The 26065-nt window shown below is 44.7% G+C and overlaps 1 protein-coding gene across 1 annotated transcript in view; it reads left to right on the forward strand.

Annotated features, from left to right (window-relative positions):
• Positions 1-26065, forward strand: part of EIF4H (eukaryotic translation initiation factor 4H) — an 85858-nt gene that overhangs the window by 53495 nt on the left and 6298 nt on the right. Inside the window, exons 2-4 of the mRNA XM_029612107.1 lie at positions 18380-18567; positions 19113-19177; positions 19294-19390. Coding sequence (XP_029467967.1) covers positions 18380-18567; positions 19113-19177; positions 19294-19390 — 350 coding nt within the window. The remainder of the gene's footprint in view (positions 1-18379; positions 18568-19112; positions 19178-19293; positions 19391-26065) is intronic.

Genomic DNA, 26065 nt, shown 5'->3' on the forward strand with positions numbered 1-26065 from the left:
AGCACTGACCTTTTATAGAGAGTGAATTCAGCTCTTGAATTTTTGTTTCTGCCTCCAACTGCTGGCCGGAGGACGCATCCCACATGTATGTATGTAACAGCAGTATATAGTCTAAAAATAAAACCTTAAATCTATATTCCTATAACTACTGCATTACTCCATTTTGCTTTCTATTATGATATTTGATGGTATATTTAAGCAAAGTATTGTGGTTGCTGTGTTAATCCACTTGAATATGTAAAAATGAGGGTCACCTAGATTCACCTACAACTTTTTGGTTGACCTTGATTTCTATGATATATATTTCAAAAACTGCTGATTGCCATATAAGTAAATTGTCTACAGTTTTTTATACCAGTCATGTATCTCAACAATTTGTAAGAATTTTTTGATTACTTATCTTCTAACTATAATAGAGCAAAGCTGCCCCAGGCCTGCCTTGCTGGTATGCAAATTGAGCTCTGCCCTTCCCTCCATGTACTCTTCAGTTCCACCGCTCTCTGGAGCTTGAGCTTCACCCCTCTCTTGCTTTACTCTCCTGCTCCACCCCCTCTGTCTTAGAATTGTCCAATCTACTCTCTATTAGACCCTCTGATTCCCCTGATTGTGTGGCCATAGCAAGGACTGCAAAATTTGGTTTTTGCCATGGAATTGGCTCAGTCCTGATAAAACTGTCATGAGAGATCAGGGATCCTCTGAGACTAAAGGTATTGGTGGCAGTAGATAACTCATTAAGCCTCTCCTACCCACCTGCCATGGAAGAGAGACAGTGGTGGCAATGGACAGCACAATCTTCCCTTCCTCCCTCAGGGACACCTCTCACTTACTGGCTCCTATTGGCCAAACAGGAGGAAGAGGATGGTGGCCTTATAGTGCCTCTGGCACATCCTCTTTCCTCTCTTGCTAAGGCCCAAGCATTGTGCTTTGAACCACTGTTTTCTCATCAATAAGCAGGCTGAATTTGCCGTGCTATCTGGGATGTCGTCCGTATGGCCCTGGGCGGAGCTTCTCTCTAAGAATCCAGAGCTTTGCCTTTGTGTGCCTGCATGGCACTTCCTGCACGATTACTGATTCTCCTCGGTCTTCTTTTTCTTCTGTACTGCTAGTCGCACACGCGGAACCACTTCTCTTTTCTCAGATTCTTACTTCTTCACTTACGTGAAACCCCAAAGTAGCACTTTTAAGTGCTACTATGATCCCAGCTTTAAGTATTGCCAATGTGGCAGTGTGGACTGTTACATCTGCCTAGGCCCACAGCATGACAAGCCACCTGTAAGGACTGCAGGAGACTGTCGCCCCAAGGCAGTGAGCTCAAAAGATTGCCAGACTAAGGAATGAAGAGGCATCCACAGGTTCGTATGCCCTGGTGTCGTTTGTCTTTCCTCTCCTCTCCTCTCCAGGGCCTAAGATCCACCATGCTGAGCAAGAAAGGTGAGCGCCCCTCTGGGTCCAAGAAGTCCTATTACCAAAGGCATTCCTTTACACCATACACAACCTACTGGCCACCGGTGTATCCGCTGTCTAGACAGCAGCCACAACAGATGCAGTCCAGGGTAGGCCAAGAAGCCAATATCAGCAAAGACAACAGGGGCACCAATCAAAAACCGCAACAGAGTTTTTGAGAGAGGCTCAGCCACAGCTACCATTAACAGTAAAAGGTGGACTGTCCCAATTTTACTATTCTTGGGAAGCGATCGCATCAGACTGTTGGGTCTTAAGCATCATCCATGAGGGGATACAGGTTAAACTTCAAAAAGAACCCGTCCCTCCCGTACCTTGTTCCTTCAGCACGAGACCAAGTACAAGGGCAGCTGTTGCAATAGGAGGTATACTCTCAACTTCAACAACAGGCAATCCAAACAGTGCCTCTGCAACAAGGGATTCTGTTCCTAATACTTCCTGATTCCAAAGAAAACTGGGGGGCTCCACCCAATTCTAGATTTGTAGGCCCTCAACAAGCAAATTCGGAAAGAGAAGTTCAAGTTGACATCCCTCAAGTTGATTCTGCCATTCCTTCAGCCCAATGACTGGATGTGCTCACTAGATCTCAAGGATGCTTGCTCCCAAATACCAATGTACCATTCTTCATGGCACTACTTGTGTTTCCAGGTCAATGCACAGCATTACCAATATAAAGTTCTCCCTTTTGGACTCTCTTCTGCCCCAAGAGTTTTCACAAAATGTTTAGCAGTAGCGGTGGCCCACCTGAGGAAAAAGGAAATTCAACTGTTCCCTTATCTGGACGATTGGCTTCTAGTATCATCACAGGTGACTACTCTTCACACACACACTTGATGGACACACTATTTTGCTTGGAAAGCCTGGGATTCATAATTACAAAAATTCCAGCCTTCAACCAACTCACTCTCCAGTTCATAGGAACAAACATAAACACTACCATAGGCAAAGCCTTTCTCCTGGCAGACAGGGCTCAAACCTTTCGCACTCTAGTGTCACAAATGGAACAATGTGTATGCTCCTCGGCCCATCAGGTCCTAACCCTTCTGAGCCACGTTGCAGTAGCTATATATGTGGTGCCACACATTTGCCTGCATATACACCACCTACATTGGAGTCTCAAAGCTCAGTGGTCCCAATTTACTTAGCCATTGTAGAAGAGGGTGATACTAACCCAAGCGATGAGGGAGGAAATAACATGGTAGCTGTCCCCATTAATCCTAACTATGGGAGCCCTGTTCTGCAACCCAGTGCACCAACTTGTTCTAACCATGGATGCATGGACAAAAGGCTGGGGGGGGGGGGGGGGGGCGCCTCATTTACGACACATGAAGATGCCATCAGAAAGAACCCAACAAATCTAGAGTTGAGAGCAATAAAGAATGCCCTCTGTACATTCCACGGCCAGCTTCGGGGAAAGAACATGACTGTACACGCAGACAACAAAGTGGCCATGTTCTGCATAAACAGGAAGGGAGGGTCAGGTTCCTGGATCCCCTGCAAGGAAGCAATTCAAATCCTGGAATGGGCAAAGGCATGCTCCATATAGTTACAAGCAACTTATCTCTCAGGAGTCATAAATACTGCAGACTCAGGAAAACCTTCCATCCTCATGAGTAGGCTGTCAACAAAGATGTAGCGAACGATCTTTTTGCAGTATGGGGCCTCCCATGCATGGACCTATTCACAACGATACATAACAGGAACGTTCGGGCGTTTTTGCTCAGTCTATCCAAGCCAGGAACGATTCACCCAAGATGCGTTCCTCATTCCATGGACGGGAGGACTCTTCTATGCTTATCTCCCGATACCATTTATATCTTGGCCAATCCAGAAATGTATCATGGACATTATGGATCTCATCCTCCATCGCTCTGGCCTGGCCAAGACAACCTTGGTATGCCTTTCTAGTTCAATTATCCATCAGTCCTCCTATCTCGTTATGGAGTAGTGTGGATCTGCTGACTCAGGAAGGAGGCACCTTGTTGCACCCCAAGCATTCCTCCCTACATCTCACTGCATGGAGATTGAAAGGAAAGTATTAAACCACCTTCAGTTACCTAAGGGGATCCAGGACATCCTAGTGTCAGCTAGAAAGGCTTCTACAAGGAAAAAATATCAGTGCAAATAGCAGCGTTACACATCCTGGTGTGACGAGAAAAGTATAGACACATTCTCCTGTTCACTGGAAATATTGTTGGATTACTTGCATATGCTCTACCTTAGCAACATCATCCCGTCAAGAGTTCACGTGAGTGCTATAGCAGCGTATCATCTCCCATTCAATGGTCTTCCCATTTCTAGCCAACCTCTAGTGTCACGTTTCATTTATTTATTTAGAAATTTCATGAAAGGGATCTTAAAATTGTCACCCATGACAAAACCTCCAGTTCCTTGGGACATAAATCTGGTATTGGAACAGCTCATGCTCCCAACTTCTGTGAACCTATAGACAATAACCATATGAAATATTTGACTTGGAAAGTAATATTCTTACTCGCAGAAACTTCAGCAAGGCGGGTCAGTGAGCTACAGGCCTTGGTTCACTACCTTCCATTCTTGCAATTTCACCATTATAAAGTTACTTTAAGAACGCATCTGTCCTGCTTACCAAAGGTAATCTCGGCTTGTCATCTGAATCAAACCATCCCATTGCCCACCTTTTTTCCAAGGCCACATAAAAATGAGTGAGTGGTTCCTTCATATCTTGGACTGTAAGAAGGCTTGGGCTTACTACAAGCAAACAGAACTTCTCAACTTTGTGTGTGTCTTTCAGTCCTATTGTGCCATGTCTACTAGTAGCAAAGAGGACTTTGTCAAACATCATCTCTGCAAGGAGTGCCCCCTCCCCCCCCCCCCCCACCACACACACACACTCTTACTTTAGCATACATCAAGAGTGCATGACACAACCCTAAGCTGGGGACTCCCAGCCTGCTTATCGACTGGAAAAAAGCAAGTTTGCTTGCTGTAATGGTTTTCCGTATGAATTAGCCATGAATTAGCCATGCTAACCAGTCCACCTTCCTGGATAGCCTCTTCACCTTTGCTGCACTAAATAAACTATCTTATAGACTGAGGAGGATCAGTAATTGAGCAGGAAGAGCCACGCAGGCGCACAAGCTCTGTGTTCTTAGAGAGAAGCTCCTCCCGGGGCCGCACGGAGGATGTCCCAGATTGCATGGGCTAATTCATCCTGCTATCTACGGAAAACACTGCTTACGGTAAGCAAACTTGCTTCTCACAGCATGCCATTCATGCTCCAATAGGGGAAGAGGGAGAACATGCCAGTAGCACTATAAGGCTGCTGTGCTCATCATTATCTTTGTTTTGCCAACAGTAGCCAGTGAGTGAGAGGGGGCCCAGAGGAGGGAGGGGTGGGAGAAAGTGAGCTGAGGATCATTGGGGATGGGAAAGAGAATAAACTGACCTGGGAAGGAGAGTGGGGGAATAAATGAACTGGGAATGTGTGAGTATGGGGGGTTGGGGGAGTGAAATGGGGTAAATAAAGGGTCCATGGGGTGGGGAAGGGAGTGAAATAGGTTCGATGAGGAGCTTGCAGCGTGGGGGGAGTTAGTGAACTGAGGTGAGTGAGGGTTTTGGGGAGAAGTCAGGGCAAGTAAGGAGATCAGGCGGGGGATCAAAAGAGCTTTGAAAGGGGGGATAAAGGAAAGAGGGTATGGGGTGTGACACATCAATCACATGCTTTCCTCACGTCACAGTATTTTCCCATTCTTGGAAGGGCTTTTACTATTGGTTGAAATATAATGAATTACTATTGAATAGGTTTGATAGTAGCTCTGAAATTCCTGGTCGCATTGCAAGTCAATGAAAAATTTTCACCTGCTTTGGTTTTTATTGTAGGTTTGGGTTTTTTTTTTTTAATAAGGGTCACATCTGTTTTATTCTGTGCGTGTGATGAATGTATTCACTGAATCTTTACATAGAGGACCTCTTCTATATTTTTGTTATGCCCACATGAAATTGAGGCTTTCAATTGCAAGGGGTCTCTGTTTCATTGTATTTGTGATACTTCAGTGCAAACTTATATTCATATGTTTATTTTATTTAGTTATTTTATATACCGTCTTTCCAAATAAAGATCACAGTGGTTGACAACATAACCTACATATTATGGCATGTCTTATACAATTACTTAATGTAATCGCATAACATACATCCTAGGCATCGGCACGAGCATTGACTTAATGTAATCAATTGAGAGAGAGAGAGATCTACGGGGTGGGCTATTGTTTTAACTAAAGGTACTGGGATAGGTTAGTGGTTTATAAAGGATATGTTTCAGATTTTTTTTATTTTATTTTTTTTTATTTTGGCATCGTTGGGGTATGATGGGCTATTTAGTTCTATTGTTAGTTTGTGCATGCTTTTTGTTATAGGCCTTTTCACTGTCAAGTATGGCTTCTGATTTATCTGAGCTGTTTTGTGAAAGCGATTCTGCCACCACTTGAACCCTGTGTACCTCACCTTTAGCAGCTCCCATTTATTTGACATGTTTTGTATGACTAATTTTTTTAAATTATTGTGCTATATACTAGGGGGCGGATTTTCAGAGCCCTGCTCGCGTAAATCCGCCCAAAACCGGGCGGATTTACGCGAGCAGGGCCCTGCGCGCCGGGAAGCCTATTTTACATAGGCCTCCCGGCGCGCGCAGAGCCCCGGGACTCGCGTAAGTCCCGGGGTTCTCCGAGGGGGGCGTGTCGGGGGGCGTGTCGGGGGGCGGGCCCGGTCGTCGCGGCGGTTTGGGGGCGGGTACGGGGGCGTGGCTACGGCCCGGGGCGGTCCGGGGGCGTGGCCGCGCCCTCCGTACCCGCCCCCAGGTCGCGGCCCGGCGCGCAGGAGGCCCGCTCGTGCGCGGGGATTTACGTCTCCCTCCGGGAGGCGTAAATCCCCCGACAAAGGTAAGGGGGGGTTTTAGACAGGGCTGGGTGGGTGGGTTAGGGAGGGGAAGGTGAGGGGAGGGCAAAGGAAAGTTCCCTCCAAGGCCGCTCCGATTTCGGAGCGGCCTTGGAGGGAACGGGGGTAGGCTGCGCGGCTCGGCGCGCGCCGGCTATACAAAATCCATAGCCTTGCGCGCGCCGATCCAGGTTTTTAGCAGATACGCGCGGCTCCGCGCGTATCTACTAAAATCCAGCGTACTTTTGTTTGCGCCTGGAGCGCAAACAAAAGTAGGCTATTTGCGCGCCTTTTAAAATCCGCCCCTTGTTGTTGAACAGCCTTGAGCTTCCTTGCCACAAGAACTGCACCGTATTTATCCAGTTGGAATAATCAACCTCTTCTGGGATATAAAATGGTTTTCAATTCACAAATCTTCCATTTAAAATTAGTGCTCAGCCAGTTAGTCGGGTTTTGGGGGGACCTTAGCATAATAGCCACTGGATACCGTTGAAATGCAGTATGGCAGTGCCTTTTTCAGAAAGATGCATGTCAACCTTTTAGTTGCTCTGTGTTTTGTCTCGCATCAGCAATATTTTAAAATAAGTGGAGGTTGTTTTGAAGGTGATGAAACCGGCATGTCGGTCTTGCAAATGATCTGTAAGCTACCTGAATCATTGAGTTTCAAAGGTTGAGCATTGCTGTTGTATAGGAACCACAACCCAAAATGCCATAAAATGAATATAATTAATTAAAGGTGAACTGTGTAAATAATGATGTATATATTGACACTTAGCTCAAAAGGAACATCATCAATGTGACTGTGTTGTTAGGATGTGACACCTCATATTTTGTGTGGAGCCTCTCAATATTTTTCAGAGGGTGCTCTCGTCAAGTCTTTTTTCAAGCGTTAACCATGATATGGGGACTCGGTTATACGCTGTATGGACTTGTTGATTTTATAATCACTGGTGTCAGCAATCCCTGGTCTTAAAGCAATGCATTTGCAAACATGAAACAGAAAAAAATTTTTAAGAATTTTTTAAGGTAAATTATACGATGGAAAGCGTTCACTTATCGTATTATGCTGAGCGTGCATGGGTGACAGCTTTTTTTTCACAAACACCGGTCTAAACCCGACACGTCCGTGTTTCGTGGACTTCTTCAGGGGTTTTTTACTTTCTCAACGGTGTCTGAAATATAAACAATAAAGGTTAAACTTCTAGACCGTAATTTCAAATGAAAATTATGTTAAAACATACGTCATCCAATGCTGTAGGCATACATAGTTGAAAGCTTGTCCCATCTTATAGACGCTTATAGACGCTTCGTGCGCGATCACAGCTTGAAAAAGCAGGATCCGCCATTACCGAACAAAGGACCCAGTGACAGCTAGCATCTGTGTTTTACCACACACAGACAAATCGTATCTAATTGTTGAAAGTATTAGAAAACACTGGCACATCTTACAATTACATTCCTCTTTCAATGAAATTCCATTAATTTCTTATCAACGCAGCAGTAACATCAAGGATCAGGTGGTGCATGCTTCCTTAACACACACTAAACCTAAAATAGCTGATGGCACACACACCAGATGTGGAAGATGCGACATTTGTGAGTTCACCATTGAAGGGCATGAATGGCAACATCCCACTACTCGAAAAATCTATTACAAAAATGCAAACACTACATGTGAATCCACACATATCATTTATCTAATCCAATGTCCATGTCCTCTACTATATGTGGGTCGCACCAAAAGGCAGATAAAAGTCAGACTACGTGAACATCGGAGCCGCATCAATACAGGGAATATCGAAGCCCCAATTGTCAAACACTGTTCCCAATATTTGCATGCATTTGACCAACTAAAATGGACTGTTTTAGAACAGGTACAAATCAACTCAAGGGGCGGTGACGTCATGAACCATCTCAACCACAGAGAACAATGGTGGATTTTCACTTTGGCTACTGAAGCACCAGCAGGACTCAATGACACCATTGAGTGGACATCATTACTCTAGCCTGAGTTTGTTAACGTCACTTCCGGCATTATTTCGACTGGTCTGCAGCTGACTGAGAAATGTCTCTTTAAATAAAGCGCGGTAGAGTAATGGCGGATCCTGCTTTTTCAAGCTGTGATCGCGCACGAAGCGTCTATAAGATGGGACAAGCTTTCAACTATGTATGCCTACAGCATTGGATGACGTATGTTTTAACATAATTTTCATTTGAAATTACGGTCTAGAAGTTTAACCTTTATTGTTTATATTTCAGACACCGTTGAGAAAGTAAAAAACCCCTGAAGAAGTCCACGAAACACGGACGTGTCGGGTTTAGACCGGTGTTTGTGAAAAAAAGCTGTCACCCATGCACGCTCAGCATAATACGATAAGTGAACGCTTTCCATCGTATAATTTACCTTAAAAAATTCTTAAAAAATTTTTTCTGTTTCATGTTTGCAAATGCATTGCTTTAAGACCAGGGATTGCTGACACCAGTGATTATAAAATCAACAAGTCCATACAGCGTATAACCGAGTCCACATATCATGGTTAACGCTTGAAAAAAGACTTGACGAGAGCACCCTCTGAAAAATATTGAGAGGCTCCACACAAAATATGAGGTGTCACATCCTAACAACACAGTCACATTGATGATGTTCCTTTTGAGCTAAATAAAATGAATATAGACAGACCTGTTGGGAAGCTTAATTTTTAATGGACAAGTCCAGTCCTTTGCACAAAGATATCTTCCTTCCTGGAGCAGTATGTTGAGGTGGCTGAGCCAGATGGAGGATGGACTTTAACCTTCATTCTGGCTTGGATCGCCAATAGACAGTTGAGAACATTTTCAGCTGAAGCAAAAATGTGGGTATTGGATGTCTGGTTTCCAGCTACAGGTGTGATCTTGAAGCATTTATTGTAGTTTAAAGCAGCAGAACTAGAAAATAAGTTGGAAAGGCTGAACACCCAGAGGATGTACAGATGAAGTTAGTGTGCTTTCTGTAGAAAAGTTGGCAGTGTCCTCTTCTTCTCTTCCAAAAGCTGACCATGCGCTTTGTGCTGTGTATGGCCAACTCCCATAGATCTGCTCAATAGATCCAAATGCCAGCATTTGACTTCCTCTGGTACTTGGTCTTTCAGGGTTTCGTCTGTGCTTGGCCATTTGCTTCACAACTCCAAATGCCGGCACCGACTGTCCCCTGCCACAGCGCCTCCATATGTCTAGGCCCAGAGTCCTGTAGCACAGGGGGGTCACAGACAGACAGAAATGACCAGGGCATAAGGGGTGTTCATGCAGAATGAATGCCTAAAAAGGGAATTCTTCTGGTAGTTGTGAAATCAGGAGAAATAAATGATTTTTATTCATTTTATTGAGAAAATAAGTGGTTAGTCTTTTGAAAGCTCTTCCTATTTAGTTATTGCCCCCTTCCTCCCCATTGTACATTTAAGTAAACTGGATTATTGCGCTGTGAATATTTTGGTACACATTTTTCTTTCCTAAAAAAGGTCTTATATTACAACAAGGCAGAAAGTCCTAGAAATAAGACCCAAAAAGGAAGCAATTGTTTCAAGAAACAAGGCAGATGTTTTGAGGAATCTAAGCAATTGTATGAATGTGATTTTGTTCATTAGATAGAGATGTAATTGCTGTCTGTATAGTCTAATTTAAACTTATTCTTGGCTCTTAGAGCCAAATCAGCCCAATTGCTGCTTGCTATCTCTGATTTGTCTGATTTGCTTATGATTAGCAAAATTCACCAAACAAGACTTGAATTTAGAGAGCTGTGCCCTATGGAAGCTGAAAAAAGATTCAAGGAACCTGTCCTACTGGTTATGGAGGCAACTTCAGGTGTACTGGGAACTATATTCATGATGAGTACACCCCTTTACCCATGCTTCTATTTGCCAAGGCTTATATTGACGAGCAAGGCTGCTCTGTGCTGGGCCTTCCTGTTGTAACTGGAAGGGAACATATCACAAATCTACTTCACCACCTCTGAGGTAAAAGTGAATGACAGAAGACTATCAGTTTATAGTTCTTCAGGACTATGGTTCTTTGCACCGTGGGGAGCAGTAAAGACTATTTCCTTCAATACTACTGCTCAGTTTTCCTTTGGATACATTATACCAGTATCTTCTTTCAACAGGACTGATTTGCCCCTAAGAAAAGGCGCAGGTCACCTACTCGATTTCCAGATGGACTGTGATACTTTCACCGTATTTTGAGGACTATTTTTCCTGGTTTAGGTGTTTTTGAACTTGAAAGTGCTTTAAAAAGAATCTTTCTGCCACTGTGGAAGTCACTATGAATGAGACAATGAAGATTATGGGACTAATGCAAAAAGAAATTAAATCTCTTAAGGAAGTAGTTTTAGATAATGGTGCTAGTTGTGTTTGGCTTAGGCAGGATGCTAGGACTTTGGGGTCAAGAAAATATTGATGATTATTATAACTATTTTAGTGTTCCTTCTAATCTTATGTGTATCTGTTCAATGCATTATGTTATACAAGAAAAGCGTTCCTAAAATACTGGTCTCTACAACACTTGCAGTACCACAGAACGCATCTCCGGATGAAGAGTTTAGCAGATTATGCACTATGAGTGAAAGTATAACTAATCTTTAAGGCAAGCAGCATGCCCCTGGACAAAAAGGAGGGACTGTGATAGTAAAGAAATATTGGGGCCATCTGTTCAATACAGATGCACCATCTGAGGTCCAGGGGGCACTGCTGACTTGTAAATTACGATATTCTGCTTTTCTGTCTCTTTCTCTAAATAAATAAATAAATAAATAAATAAAAGAAAGAAAGGATATATCTTTTGAAGTTGCATGCTCCCAGGAAAAAAGCTATAAAATGTAGATCTCCTCAAGGTTAGTTGGTTTCCCAGGGCTCTGTGAAATGTTAGAAGTATCAAATGTCTAAACAAATGTTTCTCTGTAACCTCGTGACTCTAATTCAAAGGAGTGTTGTCTTAATTACTGGGGAGAAAGATATTTAAGAATGATCAAATTTGATCACAAATTAAGTCGGGCTCTCAGGCCTACGAGACCCGACTTCCTTATGCATAAGAGAGATATATATATATTTATTTATTTATAACTATTAAATAAGAAGTAAGAAATAAAGGCTATTATTCATAAGAAATACACTGTCTATGTTGTCCTCTGTGTCCTTGGTAAACTTTTTTATTGCAAGACCACAAGACAAAGTGCATGTTTGAGAAGTCAATTACATGCACAGAATTAAGAGCAGGAGAAATGAGGGCAGGGCTTCAGTAGTTTTCTGATGCAGTATCACTACAAGGAACATCACCTATCCTTAACTGGAATACAGGGAGTTGCATTGGAAATGGTTAAAGAGAGGTGATCTTAGACCTGAAGATGAGAGATTGATAATTGAAGCACAGGAAAGTGGATTACGGACAAGATGGTTCACAGTCAGCATAGAAAAAAAGCAGGTAAAACGGATATATGTGAATTCTGTAAAATGGTACTAGAAGCGGTCACACAGCTTGATATCAAGTGCTGATGTCAGAAGGCCTGTATATAGAAAGACATATATAATAAGGTGGCGTGGCTCATTCACTGGAAATTGAGTAAACATAACATCACTGTACCAGAAAAACATTGGAATATCAACCCATACAAATGTGATGGCAGAAAAAGACCATATTCCCATCATTCCCTCAGAGATCCCCCTGCATTTATCTCCTGAAATAATTGTAGAGAATGAAGACGTTATCACCTCAGACATTTCTATTCCAACTGATAAAAATCTTGATGCAAGAAAACTGGATATTGTGCTATAGGAGAAGAGCACAAGATCAGCATTGTTAATAGAGGTGTCAGTACCAAGCAACTATTCTATGGATTGTATGGGGAAAGAGAAGCTCCTAAAATACCAAATGATGCAGTCGGAGACCAAGAAAATGTGGCAGAAAGATACAGAAATTGTCCCTAGTGTATTGGGTGCCATTGGCCTGACCAAAAAGAACTTCCAGGGGGCATCTAGATGTATTGTCTGTACATATTTATTTTTGTCATCATTTGATATGCTGCCTTTTCCAAATCCTACCCTATGAACTCCAGAAAGAAGCGCTCTCGCTGGCACAATGCAAGTATTCAAAGGATATTGTCCCTCAAAAAGTAGTGCTATAGAGAGAGTTTCCAAAATACTCTGGCCCTTGAGAGGTTTATCATGGTGTACACAAAATGAACCATTTCCTAGCGTGTAGCAGATGGACTCAAAACAAGTGGGTATAGTGTGCTTGTGCTAGCAGTTGGAGACTGATCTGACGTCAGCACGGGTACATATACCCCCACAGGAAGTGTAGCAATTCAGTAATTTCCATCTCCAAAGCAGTTTGGAGCTACCTCACGCTCGCTGAGCGTGTTTCCAAATTCTACAACGACTAAATTCCTAGAAGAAACCTACTGAAGACGAGCCCCGCACTCCTGCGGTGATACCAGTCGGTCCCTCCCCCAGTTGAGTTTCCCGAGCTGACTTCCTTGGTCCCTCGGAGGTAGGAGCCTCGGTCTGGTGGCCGACTCACGGCAGGGACCTAGCCCCCGAGTGAGAAGGGCTCGGGCGCGGCATAGAGGCAGCCTCGGTCCCGGCGTGGACTTGGCCCCCGAGCAAGACGAGTTCGGGCGCGGCCTAGAGGCAGCGGGTGCACTTCCTCGAGTGGGGCGGTGAAGGTACTTACCCTCTCCCCCCGCAGCCAATCTGTCAAAAACACAGTTTCCTACATTTTGCAGTACTGGGTTGCCATTATCAGTTCTGGGCACTTCCCTTTGGACTAGCCACTAACCCCCAGAACATTTTCCAAGATTAAGGTGGTCGTCGTGGCAGCATTGAGAAAAGAGGGAATCCTGGTGCACCTGTATCTGGGCAGCTGGTTGATCCGGGCCAAGTCCGTGGAAGAAAATCTGAATGAACAGGGTGATCTCCTTGCTTCAGGAACTCGGTTGGATCGTAAACCTGGACAAAAGCAATCTCAAGCCCTCCCAGACCTTGGAATATTTAGGAGTCCGGTTCATCGCCAAACAGGACAAGATCTTCCTTCCGACCATGTGGATAAGAAAGTTGATGTCCCATATGTGTCAGTTGCTGAGCACGATACGCCCGACAGTGTGGAGCTATTTCAATGTTTTGGCGGTGGCAACCCTGGAAGTAGTGCCGTGGGTGAAGGCACACATGCGCCCACTTTATCGCTCACTACTGTCATGTTGGAACCCGCAGTCTCAAGACAATTTGATTCGCCTCCACTTACCAAAGGGAGTATGCTCTCAGCTCCGGTGGTGACAGCAGGAAGCTCATCTGAGAAGGGATGTACCCCTGTCCTCTCCGAACTGGCTGGGCCTCACAACAGACACACGCCTCTGGGGCTGGGGCGCTCACTGTCAGGAACTGATGGCCTAGGGACGTTGGACCAAGGAGGGAGGCCTCCTGGAACATCAACTGCCTGGAAGCCTGGGCAGTCAGACTGGCGTGTCCACAATTCATCCCCAGACTCCAGGGTCAAGCAGTGTGTGTAATGTCGAACAGTGCAACGACGGTTTCCTATATCAACCACTGGGGTGAAACAAAGAGCCAGCAAGTGTCACAGGAGATAGATCTCTTTATGGAATGGGTGGAAATACATTAACAGATGATCTCAGCCTCCCACATCGTAGGAAAAGAGAACGTCTGAGCAGACTTTCTAAGCAGGGAGAGTCTGGATCCAGGAGAATGGGCATTGTTGGCCAAAGCCTTTCAGCTGGTGGTAGATTGGTGGGGGCTTCCATCCATCGACCTGCTGGCCGTATCTCACAATGCAAAGGTTCCCAGATTCTTCATTCGCAGAAGAGATCAGTGGTCCCTGGGGATCTGACCCTCTCATTCAGACCTGGCCGGAAGAAGAGTTGCTATATGCCTTCCCTCCGTGACCCCTGCTGGGCAGCGTCATTCGCAGAATGTAGCACCATGTGGGGATTAGTCCTATTAGTAGCTCCAGATTGGCCCAGGCGTCTGTGGTATGCAGAGACTCCTGGAGACCCCCCCCCCCCCTCTCCCTGTGCCTCCCACCACACAGGGACCTGCTACAGCAATTGCCACCTTACTCCGCGCGCGGAAGTTCTCTATATTCCAAGTGAATGTGCAGGTCTGGAGAGTATTTGAGGCCTGATGCAGGGTCCCTCCTCAGGCGGTCAAAATCCCACTAATTCTGGAATTTTTGCAGGATGGCTTAAATAAAGGTTAGACCCTTAACTCCTAGAAGGTCCAGGTAGCAGCTATCTCCTGTTTCAGGGGTGAGGTGAACCAAACCTGCCTGTCGGCTCAATCAGACGTCGCCCATTTTCTGAAAGGGTTGAGGCACCTCCGGCCACCCTTATGGTGGCCGGTTCCCTTGTGGAATCTTAATCTATAACAATTTTTGGCAGGGCCCTCCTTTTGGCCACACTGCAGTCTTTCCTTGTGTTTATTAATCTTGAAAACTGTGTTCCTAGTGGCTATATGCTCAGCACGTCACATCTCTGTGAACCACAGGCATTGTCGTGTCGGGAGCCATTCCTCCAGATGACTTCAGGAGCATTATAGCTTCATACCGTTCCATCCTTCTTGCCCAGGTAGTCTCGGAGTTTCATTTGAATCAATTCATTTCGTTGCCATTCCTAGATAAGCACACGGAAGAATACTGCTCTCTCCATCATTTGAATTTCAGTAGACTTTTGGTGTGGTATCTGGAAGTTTCAGAACCGGTCCAAAAGACGGACCGCCTGTTTGTCCTTCATGGTGGAAGGAAGCAGAGTGAGCCAGCTTTGCAGGCTACCATAGCTCGCTGGATTAAGGAGGTGGTAACAGGACCTATGTAGAGGCAGGAAAGCAATTACCTGCTCAGGTTAAAGCTCATTCCACTAGGGCTCAGGTGGTCTCATGGGTGGAAGTTAGACTGCTGTCTCCCGTCTATCTGCCAAGTGGCGACGTGGTCCTCCTTGTACACCTTCTCCAGGTTCTGTCGCCTGGACGTTCAGGCCTGAGAGGACACAGCCTTTACAAGGGCGGTGTTAACCGGACTGCGAGCAGCATCCAGCCCCGATTGGTAGTAGCTTTTGTACATCCCATTGGTCCTGAGTCCATCTAGCTACATGCTAGGAAATGGAGAAATTACTTCCCTGATAATTTTGTTTTCCTTAGTGTAGACAGATGGACTCAGCATCCCGCCCATGGCTGCCCAAGAACGGTGCCAAGGATTCGCCCGTGGAGTGGATATTGATTCCAAGAGGTTACAGGTAAGCCAGCATCCAGTCCCTAGATCAGGGCATCTATATTCTTACTGGGGGTTCAGTGTTTGGTTGAGTACAGTTACAGTTATCTGTTTTTAATCAAGTTTTTTCAGTAGTATGTCCACAGTAGCTTTTTGAAGAGAATACTGAAGGACTGAGGTCACTGCAGGGGTATATCTAGGGTGACTTCAGCTTTGAAACCTTATCTCTATCTGCTGGCAGGGGAGCATAACCCATTTGTCCTGAGTCCATCTGTCTACATTAAGGAAAACTAAATTATCAGGTAAGAAATTTCTCCATTACTTGGCAGCAGCTGAAAGAAAATATCAATGACATCTTTATATTTTACATAACGCTTAACAAGGCAATTTAAAAGAAAATTGAGCACCTGTTAGGCAGCTAGGTCTCATTAGTAAATAGCCTTTGCTTTTTCTGGGTAACCATGGATACATCGGGGGAAAAACCCTAACTTTTTTTACACTGATGAAAAGATTCATTTTGATGCTTAAAGAAAGGTTTAAGAAGCCAATCACAGCCAGGGTCCAAAAATAAAGTAACTGAGAATTTCATCAAAACTCTCTCAGAAGTTTCCAACATCGTAGAAATACTCAGATTATCATCAGATATTTATTGAAGCTCTCCCTGTGTTTCTCAGATTTATTTTTTTTTCTTGAATGGAGGCAGGTAGTAAACCCTCACAATTGAGTGGTATATAGACTGTTCTTGTACCTTAAAAATTTCCATCAAATATCTCCTCTTCATTTCTGTTGCCAAGACCAAAGGTAACTTAGAGGGAAATTAATAAAGTGAAGATTATGCTGCCTCAGTGTTCTCTAAACTTTCCAGCTTAGTTATTAAATAGGTATTATCTCTAATAATGAATTCTTCCATTAGATTCTACTCATCCATATCCATTTTACAATTTTCTACATTCAGAATTTTGCTCACTACAGAAATCTTTCTCCACTGTCTTGGATATTTGGCAGTTAAGTCTTGCCGAGATCCTCTGTGGCCTCCCAAAAAAAAACGAAGGTCTGTCCATGCTGAAGATCTTTTGCCTCTCTCTCTGATTTCCGCAGAAGAAATTATGGAGTCCTGTAGGGCTAGAATAGCTTTCTGAAAGCCGGCTTTATCTGTCGTCATGACTGCCACATCCTCTTTCAGTCCCAGCAAGATCTCTGCCCAAGGCCGCAGCTCCCCGCTTCCCAGTCATGCTCCTTAGGACCAGGGGTTTCTAACCGTGTCATCAGTAGGCACCCACCTCAGCTCCATCCTGGAGGCCCTTATGAATATATAAAATTGAAGACCAGGAAAATGTGGCTGAAAGATACAGAAATAGTCCAGTTTTGGATGCTGCTGGCCTCTGTGTAAATCTCTCATGCATATCTAGATGTGTTGTCTGTATGTATGACACCTTTATATAGGTTTCAGAAGGAAACTATCATGTCAAAATGCAGGTTTTAAGAAAAGCATTGGCAGCAAATTTTAGAGATCGATTGTACACAATGTACGTGGTCTTAAGAATGAGATTAATTTGGAGATACTAACCAGAGGGAGAAAATGAAGATTGAAACCAAGCTTTCTTAAAATAGTTTTTTGTGATCATAAAATGTGTATTTGAAATATATTCTTCAGCTGGAAGTCTTTCTCCATGTGCTCATTAAATTAATATACGGTGTTTAACACTAGGATAAATTCAGATTTTTAGTACAGTGTTTACCTTAAGACCAAATAGTTTTAGACACCTGTCCTCCCTCTTCATCCCTATGAGACTCACAAAAAAAACCCAAAACAGTATTAACTTTAGACTCCTACAAACTGTTTTCTTCCAGCAAGTGATGTCCAGCTGTTGGAATATGTTCTAAAAATTAAATACCACCATGATTAATGGTGGGTAGATAATCCCCAGATTGTATAGCTTAAGACTAATTTAATATTGCTAATGAGCAAGTGATATTGATTGAATGGTTACCTGTTTGCCATTATGTTTCTGTTGAATATAGGGACAAGAGAGGTGAAATGTGCTGTCTGTTAGACTCCATGCTAAGATGTTCAGTAGTGGCTAGAGGACACCTATAGATTGTATTTTATTCTGTAAGCCATGCCAGCAATGTGCTCTGCGGTTAGTGATGAGTGAATATACAAGAAAATCTGGGCACGTTATTTGGAAGTTACTTGCTTAGTAGCACAGCAAATTAAATATTTTTAACCTGAACTTCACAAGAGGCTTTTGTCCAACTCATAACCCCAGGCTATAAACAAAATATGACACTGTAATGTGGTTAGTCTTGTCTAGTAATGTCATTGCCCTTAAATACTGTGGTTCTTGAATTGGTATACATGAACTTCAAGATAAAAGGCAGGAGGAAGAAATCTGCTTTGTGATTGGTTCTCATAGTGTATTCCAATACTTAATGGCACAGATCTAGTTAACATGTTTGGATTTTATTTACTGTTCCCATGATTTTAGTAAATCTATTTTGGAAAGATTCATAATGGGAGTAATGCCTTTTGTATTGAGTGACACTTGGGTCATATTTAAAAATCTAGAGGGATGAATGTTCTTTGGGTTTTTCGCTGTATTTCCATGTATCTGGTTAAGTCTAAGCACTAAATAACTGTAGGGTTTCAAGAGAGTTTTGGTGAATACATAACAAGGAAATGGGGGTATGCACTTTTGGTTTGTAGTGCTTTGACTCTGATGTATGTCGAGTAAGCCTAAAGCTGCACTACTTTTGCTCCTTGTAGGTCTCGTCGTGATATTGGTCCCAGCGGTCCTCGCAAACAGAAAGAGTTGCCGACAGAACCCCCCTTCACAGCATACGTAGGAAATCTACCTTTCAATACTGTTCAAGGAGACATAGATGCAATCTTTAAGGAACTCAATGTAAGGAGTGTGCGACTAGTCAGAGATAAAGAGACAGACAAGTTTAAAGGTAGGGATCTACACGGATTATCTGGTTGCTTAAGTCATTAAAGCAGAGTGATACTCTGCCCGTGGCTGAGGAGTAACATTTGATTTTCACATCCTAGACATTTTAAAAAGTTACAAGAGGAAATGGAACTAGAGTTAATGAGGCAAACAGGATGCATATGTTTCTTCAAAACTTGTTACAAAGGATGAGTACAACTGCATTAATAGGAGTAAAAAAGACACTGACATGATCAAGCTTCTTTTTAAAGATATTTATAATTTTGTACTTTTTAGAGTCTGGGGAAAACCTCAGATATCAAACATCTGATTTAGAAGAATCTGGATTTCTGAAATGTGTTGTAGGAAGATATGATATGGCCTGTAGCAGTCTGTTTGAATTTGAGCATACCGTTCCCATCATTCACAAGAACTGAGTGATAGCAAGCAGTATTGAACTCAGTTTGCACTATGAGGCTGCAGATGAAGCAAATGACTTGGAAAAGGAATTAGATACAGAATATGTAAAAGGACTCATATCTTCTTGACACTTTTTTTTTTTTCTTGCAGGATTTTGTTATGTAGAATTTGATGATCTGGAATCTCTTAAAGAAGCATTGACGTATGATGGAGCAGTGAGTACACATTTGATTATTTTTCTATTCATTATTTTCCTTTTTCATTTCAAAATGGTGTCGGCAATGTTGCAACACATTTACACAGTCCCTGCTTCTCTTTCGCTTTCCAATAGATCTTAGCTGACCGTTCGCTCCGAGTGGACATAGCAGAGGGAAGGAAACAAGATAAAGGTGGCTTTGGTTTCAGGAAAGGCGGGCCTGATGACAGAGGTGATTTGCTTTAATAAGATCTTAAAGCTTTAACAGCTGCAGCTAGGTCAGTCCTAGTCTTGCTGTTGGATTAAAAAAGAAAACTTGTTTCTGGCTAGTATTGTATATGCACACGCTGGCTCAAACTGTCACCTCTTCGTCAGTTGCGCATGTGTGTGGCATATAAATGTAGAAGTGCATTGTTTTCCTTCCTGGACCCAGCATTTGGAACAGTCTTCCAACTGAGTACTCCAAACACTATTTCACCAAGTAAGAAAGAAGAATGGTGTTAGACTGCCAAAAATATTTATTAAAAGAAAATAAAGCATAGCAGTAGGTAACCTTCACAATTGTAGTTGGGGGCACTATTTTATCTTTTTTTTTTTTTTGGCAGCAGCAGCTTCTTGATATGGCACATTACACAAAATAGTTCTAATGAAAATGATATTCATAAACAGTGTGATAGTTACTGTCTGGATACATTGAGCAGTTTTTAATGAGAAGACACCAGGACAATGGGAACCGCCCTATCTGTTAACTGAGGGTGTTAGTGGGACATTGCTGAGAGGATCTTACTATAACTGGTCCACACATGCAAACAGTATTTAATTTCTCACATCTTTCGGTCCCTGCATGGTCACAGATATAAAACTGGCATGCCATTGGTGAAAACTGAAGTGTCTGATTTGCCTTCTGCTCTGAAATAGTTTCAAAGTGGTAAACAGAGGAGGACTCGTCTGAGTACGGCTGCAGAAAAGAAACTCGAAATGAGCTGTCAGCTCTTTTCCTTTATTAAGGATTCTTGTGAAGAAGTGCCTCTTTTTTTTGATGACTGATCTTTTGCTGCTGCTTGATTAGTTGTCTGGTTACCATAAGGAGTTGCAGAACATAGCATTCTGCTTTATCTTTCATAACCTTCAAATTTACATCCACATTTTTTCCCCAACATCACTGACTAGTTGGTGGTCAAATATAGCTGTCTTCAATTCTGGAGACCATGCTTAGAAAAGGGCATTGAGATGCTGAAGGCATTTCAAAATGGTGCATGGCCTTACATGGGTAGACTTAAGGAGCTAGAAGGGTTGGAAAAGGGAGATATGAGAAAACATTCAGTTCCTGTTCATACCCAGAGCAGTCCAGACGAGTGGGTTAATGCATCCCTACAAGCAGATGGAGAACAAAACTTGAGGCATTGCTATATATCTGAGAGGGCCACCTGCAGTCGCTCAGTAACTCTGTCTCCAGCAGATAGTAGACGTGCAAACCTGCAGTCTGACTAAATTAAAAAAAAAAAAAGTGAAAGTTTAGAGAGACTAGATTTTGGATTCGGAAGCTTCCTGAGGTGTTAAGCTCCTTCGTTGACCATCCCTCAGATGGAGCCAGGTGACAAGGGGGGGGGGTTTGGGACCTCTGGCTGGTTTAGCCTGCTACTGTCCGGAGGTCCTGATAGCCAGAGGACTGGCTCCCTTGCAACCTCTGACATCTCCGCTTGCGAGCTGCCGGTCCCTGAAGGGAAGTACTCTTTATTGTTCCTCTTTGTATTAAGTTTTGTTTAAAAAAAAAAAAAGTTTGAAGTTGTGAAGCAGGAACTGCAGTTGGGACTCAACAATCGGGGGCACCTTTGACTGCGGGAGCGGTCCGTGCCCACAGGAACGGAGAGTGAGTGTTTTGCGGTTGTTCCTTTGCTGGGGGGGAGGGGGGTGCTGAAGGAGATTTTAGGGGGGCACAGCACGGTTGTTGCGGGTGCAGCCTGGTTTTTCCTTCGCTCCGCTTCAGTCGAGGTGGACCGGAGGTGGGGCACTTGTGGTAGCAAGGTCTGTCTGTGCCGCTTGGGGGATCCCGGGAGCGAGAAGAGCTGTACCATGCACTGCTCGGAACAGCGTAGCCACGCAGCTCTTGTTGCCGACCACATATGTGGCCCTGCTTTTTCGGCAGCGCGCACAGACTGGTGTTTTGGTTCCCTGCAGCAAAACTGCACATGGTGGCATGCAGAGCCTGCAGTCTCCGGTCGGCGCTCCCTTAGCACTGGTTGTGCGACAGCAAAGGAGGGGGCCTCTTGGGGTGCAGTGGGCGAAAGGAGGGCCTCTAAAGCGTTGGGGGCTGCAGCTGTGGTCCCAGGGGGATCGAATTTGTCAGCCAGATCAGCAGAGGATTGCAGCCAGTGGTTCCACGCCCCATAGGAAGGCCAGAGATTTCTCTCCCCCGCTCTCTCCTGTGGGGCAGGTAGCTGCAGAGTATCAGGATGGAGAAGGGGAATCTGATGTTCATCTGCCTGATCAGGCTGCTGAAGATCTGCAGGAGTTTTATCCGGAGCTTGTCCTGCATAAAATCTTTCTGGCACAAAGGTGGAGGGGGGGGCGGGGGAGCTTTTCAGCGAGAAGATTCCCTGTCGTTGGGTCAAGGGACCGGGAGGGGGGCCTGCTGAGGCATCTGGGTCTCTGTCACGCTGAGGCAGAGATTATTTGGATGACAAGCGGGGGGGGGGGACCTTGCAGATCCTCAGGTAGTGAGCCCGAAAGTGGGTGTCGATGCGATCCGCATGCCGATCCTGGTGGGAATAAGGATGACCCTGATCCGGATAAGTTCCCGGTAACAGAGGGGGAGGTCACCGGGGGGGGGGGGGGGGGGGGTCAGTCTGTTCATTAAGGAGTTGCGTCCTCTCATGCCTTAGGATCTGGTGGAAATGGGGATTAAGATAGCCCTGGAGGAGACTGATAATGAAGGGCTGGACCCAGTCCTGGGTGGACTGTGAAGGCTCCCTAGTGCCTTTCCTCTGCCTAAGAAGTTCTGTAACCTGGTAAACCGGGAATGGGACTTCTCTGAGGTTCAAGTGTTGGATGCTAAAGTTCCAGTCCCGTTGGTCAAACAGGGACAGGGGAGGTACTCCATTTATTTCATGATTCCCAAAAAGGAGGGCTCCTTTCGGCCCATTGTGAGTTCCACATTTTTGGATGTTACGTACAGTTATAGCAGTGGGCCACAGAGGAGAATTCTTGGGGTCATTGGGCTTGACAGAGACCTACCTCCATATGTCCATTCGAAAGGACTATCGGAAGTTTTTACAGTTCATGGGGCTGGGCCAGCAATTTCAGTTTTCAAATTCTTCCCTTAGGCTTAGCCATGGCACCCCTCTCCTTCACGATAGTGATAGGGGTGGTAGAGTCAGCCTTAAGGCAAGAAGGGAGTTTGGTTCACCCATATCTGGTCGTTTGGCTCTTCCTCGCAAAGATGGAGGAAGAGTACATCGCTCCACACAGCGAATGATGCTGCGATTGAGTTCTCTGGGTTGGGTGATAAATGCGACCAAGAGTTATCTAGTACCGGCCCAATCATTGGTATATCTGGGAGCGTGATTCGATTCAGAGTAAGGCAGAGTCTTTCTGAACATGGATAATGTGTTGAAGTTGCAGGTGCAAGTGCAGTGTCTGCTCTATCTGTCATTGCCGAAGGTCTGGGATTATCTGCCGGTCTTAGGGCCCATGCCCTCCATGTTGGACTTGCTTCCATGGCCTTTACTCACATGCGTCCTTTGCTGAAGGCACTGTTGTTCATCAGTCTTTACCTCTTTGGGGAGAATCCAGATCAGTCTCTTGTGGGGGCTCTCCCGTCCCAATATGGAGAAAGGAGTGGAGCTGGAGGGCCTGGATTGGGTAGTATTGACCACTGACGCCAGCCTCAAGGGTTGGGAGGCGGTGTGTCAGGGGTGGTCTGTTCTAGGGCATTTGATTTTCAGCGCAGATGGCCTGGTCGATCAATTGCCTGGAGACGAGGGCAGTACACAGAGGCCTTTCTTCCTTTGGTCAAGGGTCAGATGGTGAGAATCTTCTCGGACAACGCGACAACGGTGACTTATATCAATTGCTAGAGAGGTACAAAGAGTCACGGTGTGGTTCTGGAGGCTCAGCAGTTATTTGCTTGGGCAGAGCATCATCTCGAATACAGCAGCGTCTCGAGTAGCAGATGTGGACAGTGTACAAGCGGACTTTCTCAGCAGGCAGCAAATTGATCTGGGGGAATGGGAATTATCCTCGGAGGCTCAGGATTGCATATGTGCCAGGTGGGGAGTTCCTCAGTTGGACCTATTGGCAGCAAGGGCCAGCGCGAAGGTGGCAAGATTCTCGAAGTCGGGGTAGAAGAGCTGGATGCTCTACCTTACCAGTGGCCAATGGGAATTCGCATATACGTGTTTCCTCCTTGGCCGCTTGTCACTCGCGTGTTGCGGCGCATAGAGGTGCATTCAGGTAGGTGGTTCTGATGGTGCCGGAGTGGTTGTGATGGCTGTGATTTACAAACTTGGTAAGTCTTGCGGTAGGCTGTCCTCTCAGGTTGGCTCACCTGCCAGGGTTGTTTCAGCAAGGTCTCGTTTTCAGATCCGGAAGATCACTTTGGTCTTGCAGCTTGACTTTGAGAGGTGGCGGTTGCACTTAAAGGGTTATTCGGAGACAGTAATTTCCACTTTGATCCAGCCTAGATGCCCTTATGCTTCTAAGGATTACATCCAGGTCTGGAAAAGTGCTTGGTGCCTTCAGCAGTAACTGAATTCCCTATCTGAGCTTTCCGTGCATTTTGGACTGTTTGCAGTAAGGCTTGTCAAAGAGTCTGGCTTCCAGTTCTCTGAGTTCAGGTTTCTGACTTGCGTTGCCTTAGGCACAGGTCCGTTCTGGATGTTTTGCAAGTTCTGAAAGGAGTCAAGCACTTTTGGCTTCCGGTGAGGAAGTTGTGTCTGGATTTGAACTTCAACCTGGTACTGCATGTGTTCCCTGGGGTTCCTTTTTGAGTCCTTGAGGGGAGCGTCGGTGAAGGATCAGACTTTGAAGGTTGTTTTTTCTGGTAGCCATTTTTTCGACCAGGCGGATATCTGAGCTGAAGGCTTTATCTTGCAGGGATCCTTTTCTCTGGTTGGAGACCAGCAAGGTGACGTTGTGGATGGTGCCGCCTTTTAATAAAAAAAAAAAAAAAAAAAAAAAGTTTCCTCTCTTCATTTGAACCAGACAGTGGAGCTTCCTGCTTTTCTGGACTGGTCTAGGGAGTTTGGAGAAGGAGCTGCATCTGGATGTGCGCAGGCCCCTATTGCATTATCTTAAGGATATTTTTTGGCATTCAGATTTCCTCTGTGTGCTTTTAAGGGGTATGCACAAAGGGGGTAAGGCCTCAAAAGCTATGCGCTCTCGCTGGTTGAAGGAAGCCACTTCCTCTGTTTATTTTTGTAAGGGTCGTGTGGTTCCCGTGGGCTTGCAAGCGCATTCTACAGGGGCGCAAGCAGCCTCCTGGGCATAATGTCAGTTGGTATCTCCACAGGAGATATGTAGGATGCATTACTGTTGTATGTACAGGCGCAACAAGATGCGTCCTTTTGGTGAGAGTGTTCTGCATGGGGGGGTCTTTTGGTATTCCACCCAGTTTAGGGGTGCTTTGGTACATCCCACTTGTCTGGACTGATCTGGGTATGAACAGGAAAGGAAAATGTGGTTCTTGCCTACTAATTTTCATTCCTGTAATACCACAAATCAGTCCAGAGAGACAGCCTGGTTTTGATGCCGAAAGACTGAATATCCTAGTATTTGCAGAAAGATATACATTGTGTTATTTGGTTATCAGTGTTTTTTGTGTTTTCTGGAAGCATGGAGGGCTCCAGGTCAAGGTATTCAAACCCTGAGTTACGTGTTCGCCCTGAAAAGGGGAACATAAGAACAATGCCATACTGGGTCAAACCAAGGGTCCATCAGGCCTAGCATCCTGTTTCCAACAGTTGCCAATCCAGGCCATAAGAGGCTGGCAAGTAACCAAAACTAAGTCTATCCCATGCTATTGATGCTAGTAATAGCAGTGGCTATTTTCTAAGTCAACTTAATAGGAGGTAATGGACTTCTTCTCCAAGAACTTATCCAAACCTTTTTTAAACCCAGCTACACTAACTGCACAAACCACATCTCCTGGAAACAAATTCCAGAGTTTAATTGTGCGTTGAGTGAAAAAGAACTTTCTCAGATTCGTTTTAAAGGAAGGTTTCTACTCATTGGCTTTGGTACAGGTCAATACTGAGGGACTGTAGGTGGCCCTTTCGGATATGTAATAGTGCCTCAAAGTTTTTTGTTCTGTGCCTCCATCTGCTGGTAGGGATTCATAAACCCACTTGTCTGGACTGATCTTTGGTTTTAGAGGAAGGAAAATTAGCAGGTAAGAACCAATTTTCCTGTATCTGGCAGGCTTCCATAAGGTACCAAAAGAAAGCATTTTACATAGAATGGAAAGTTCAAGGAAAGGGGTCATACTGTGAAGCTGAAGAGAATAGAAGCTGAAAGGGAAGCATTTTTTCATTGAGAGGGTGAAAAACACCTAGAACAGACTTCTTGCGGAGGTTATAGGAATAGAATTCAAGCATGCCTGGGGATAGACACACAAAGGAATCCTAGCAACAGAAGTAACAAAACATGGAGCCCATAAGACCTGTAACAGTACAGTAGCTCCTGTTCATAGCCCAGATCTGCCCAGACTCCTGGGTTTTGCATCCCTGCCAGTAGATGGAGACAAAGAAGAAAAGCGTTACTGATTATTGCAACTTAACCTAGTGTGCCACCTACAGTCCTTCAGTATTTCTCTGTCTCCAGCAGATGGCACAGTAGTTTGGCATACATGGGCAGGCTGGGAGGACCAACATCTTTGTTTCTGTAAGAAGGACAGTGTATTCAAGGGTGG

This window comes from Rhinatrema bivittatum, chromosome 8, assembly GCF_901001135.1.
Source record: "Rhinatrema bivittatum chromosome 8, aRhiBiv1.1, whole genome shotgun sequence".
Lineage (NCBI taxonomy): Eukaryota > Metazoa > Chordata > Amphibia > Gymnophiona > Rhinatrematidae > Rhinatrema > Rhinatrema bivittatum.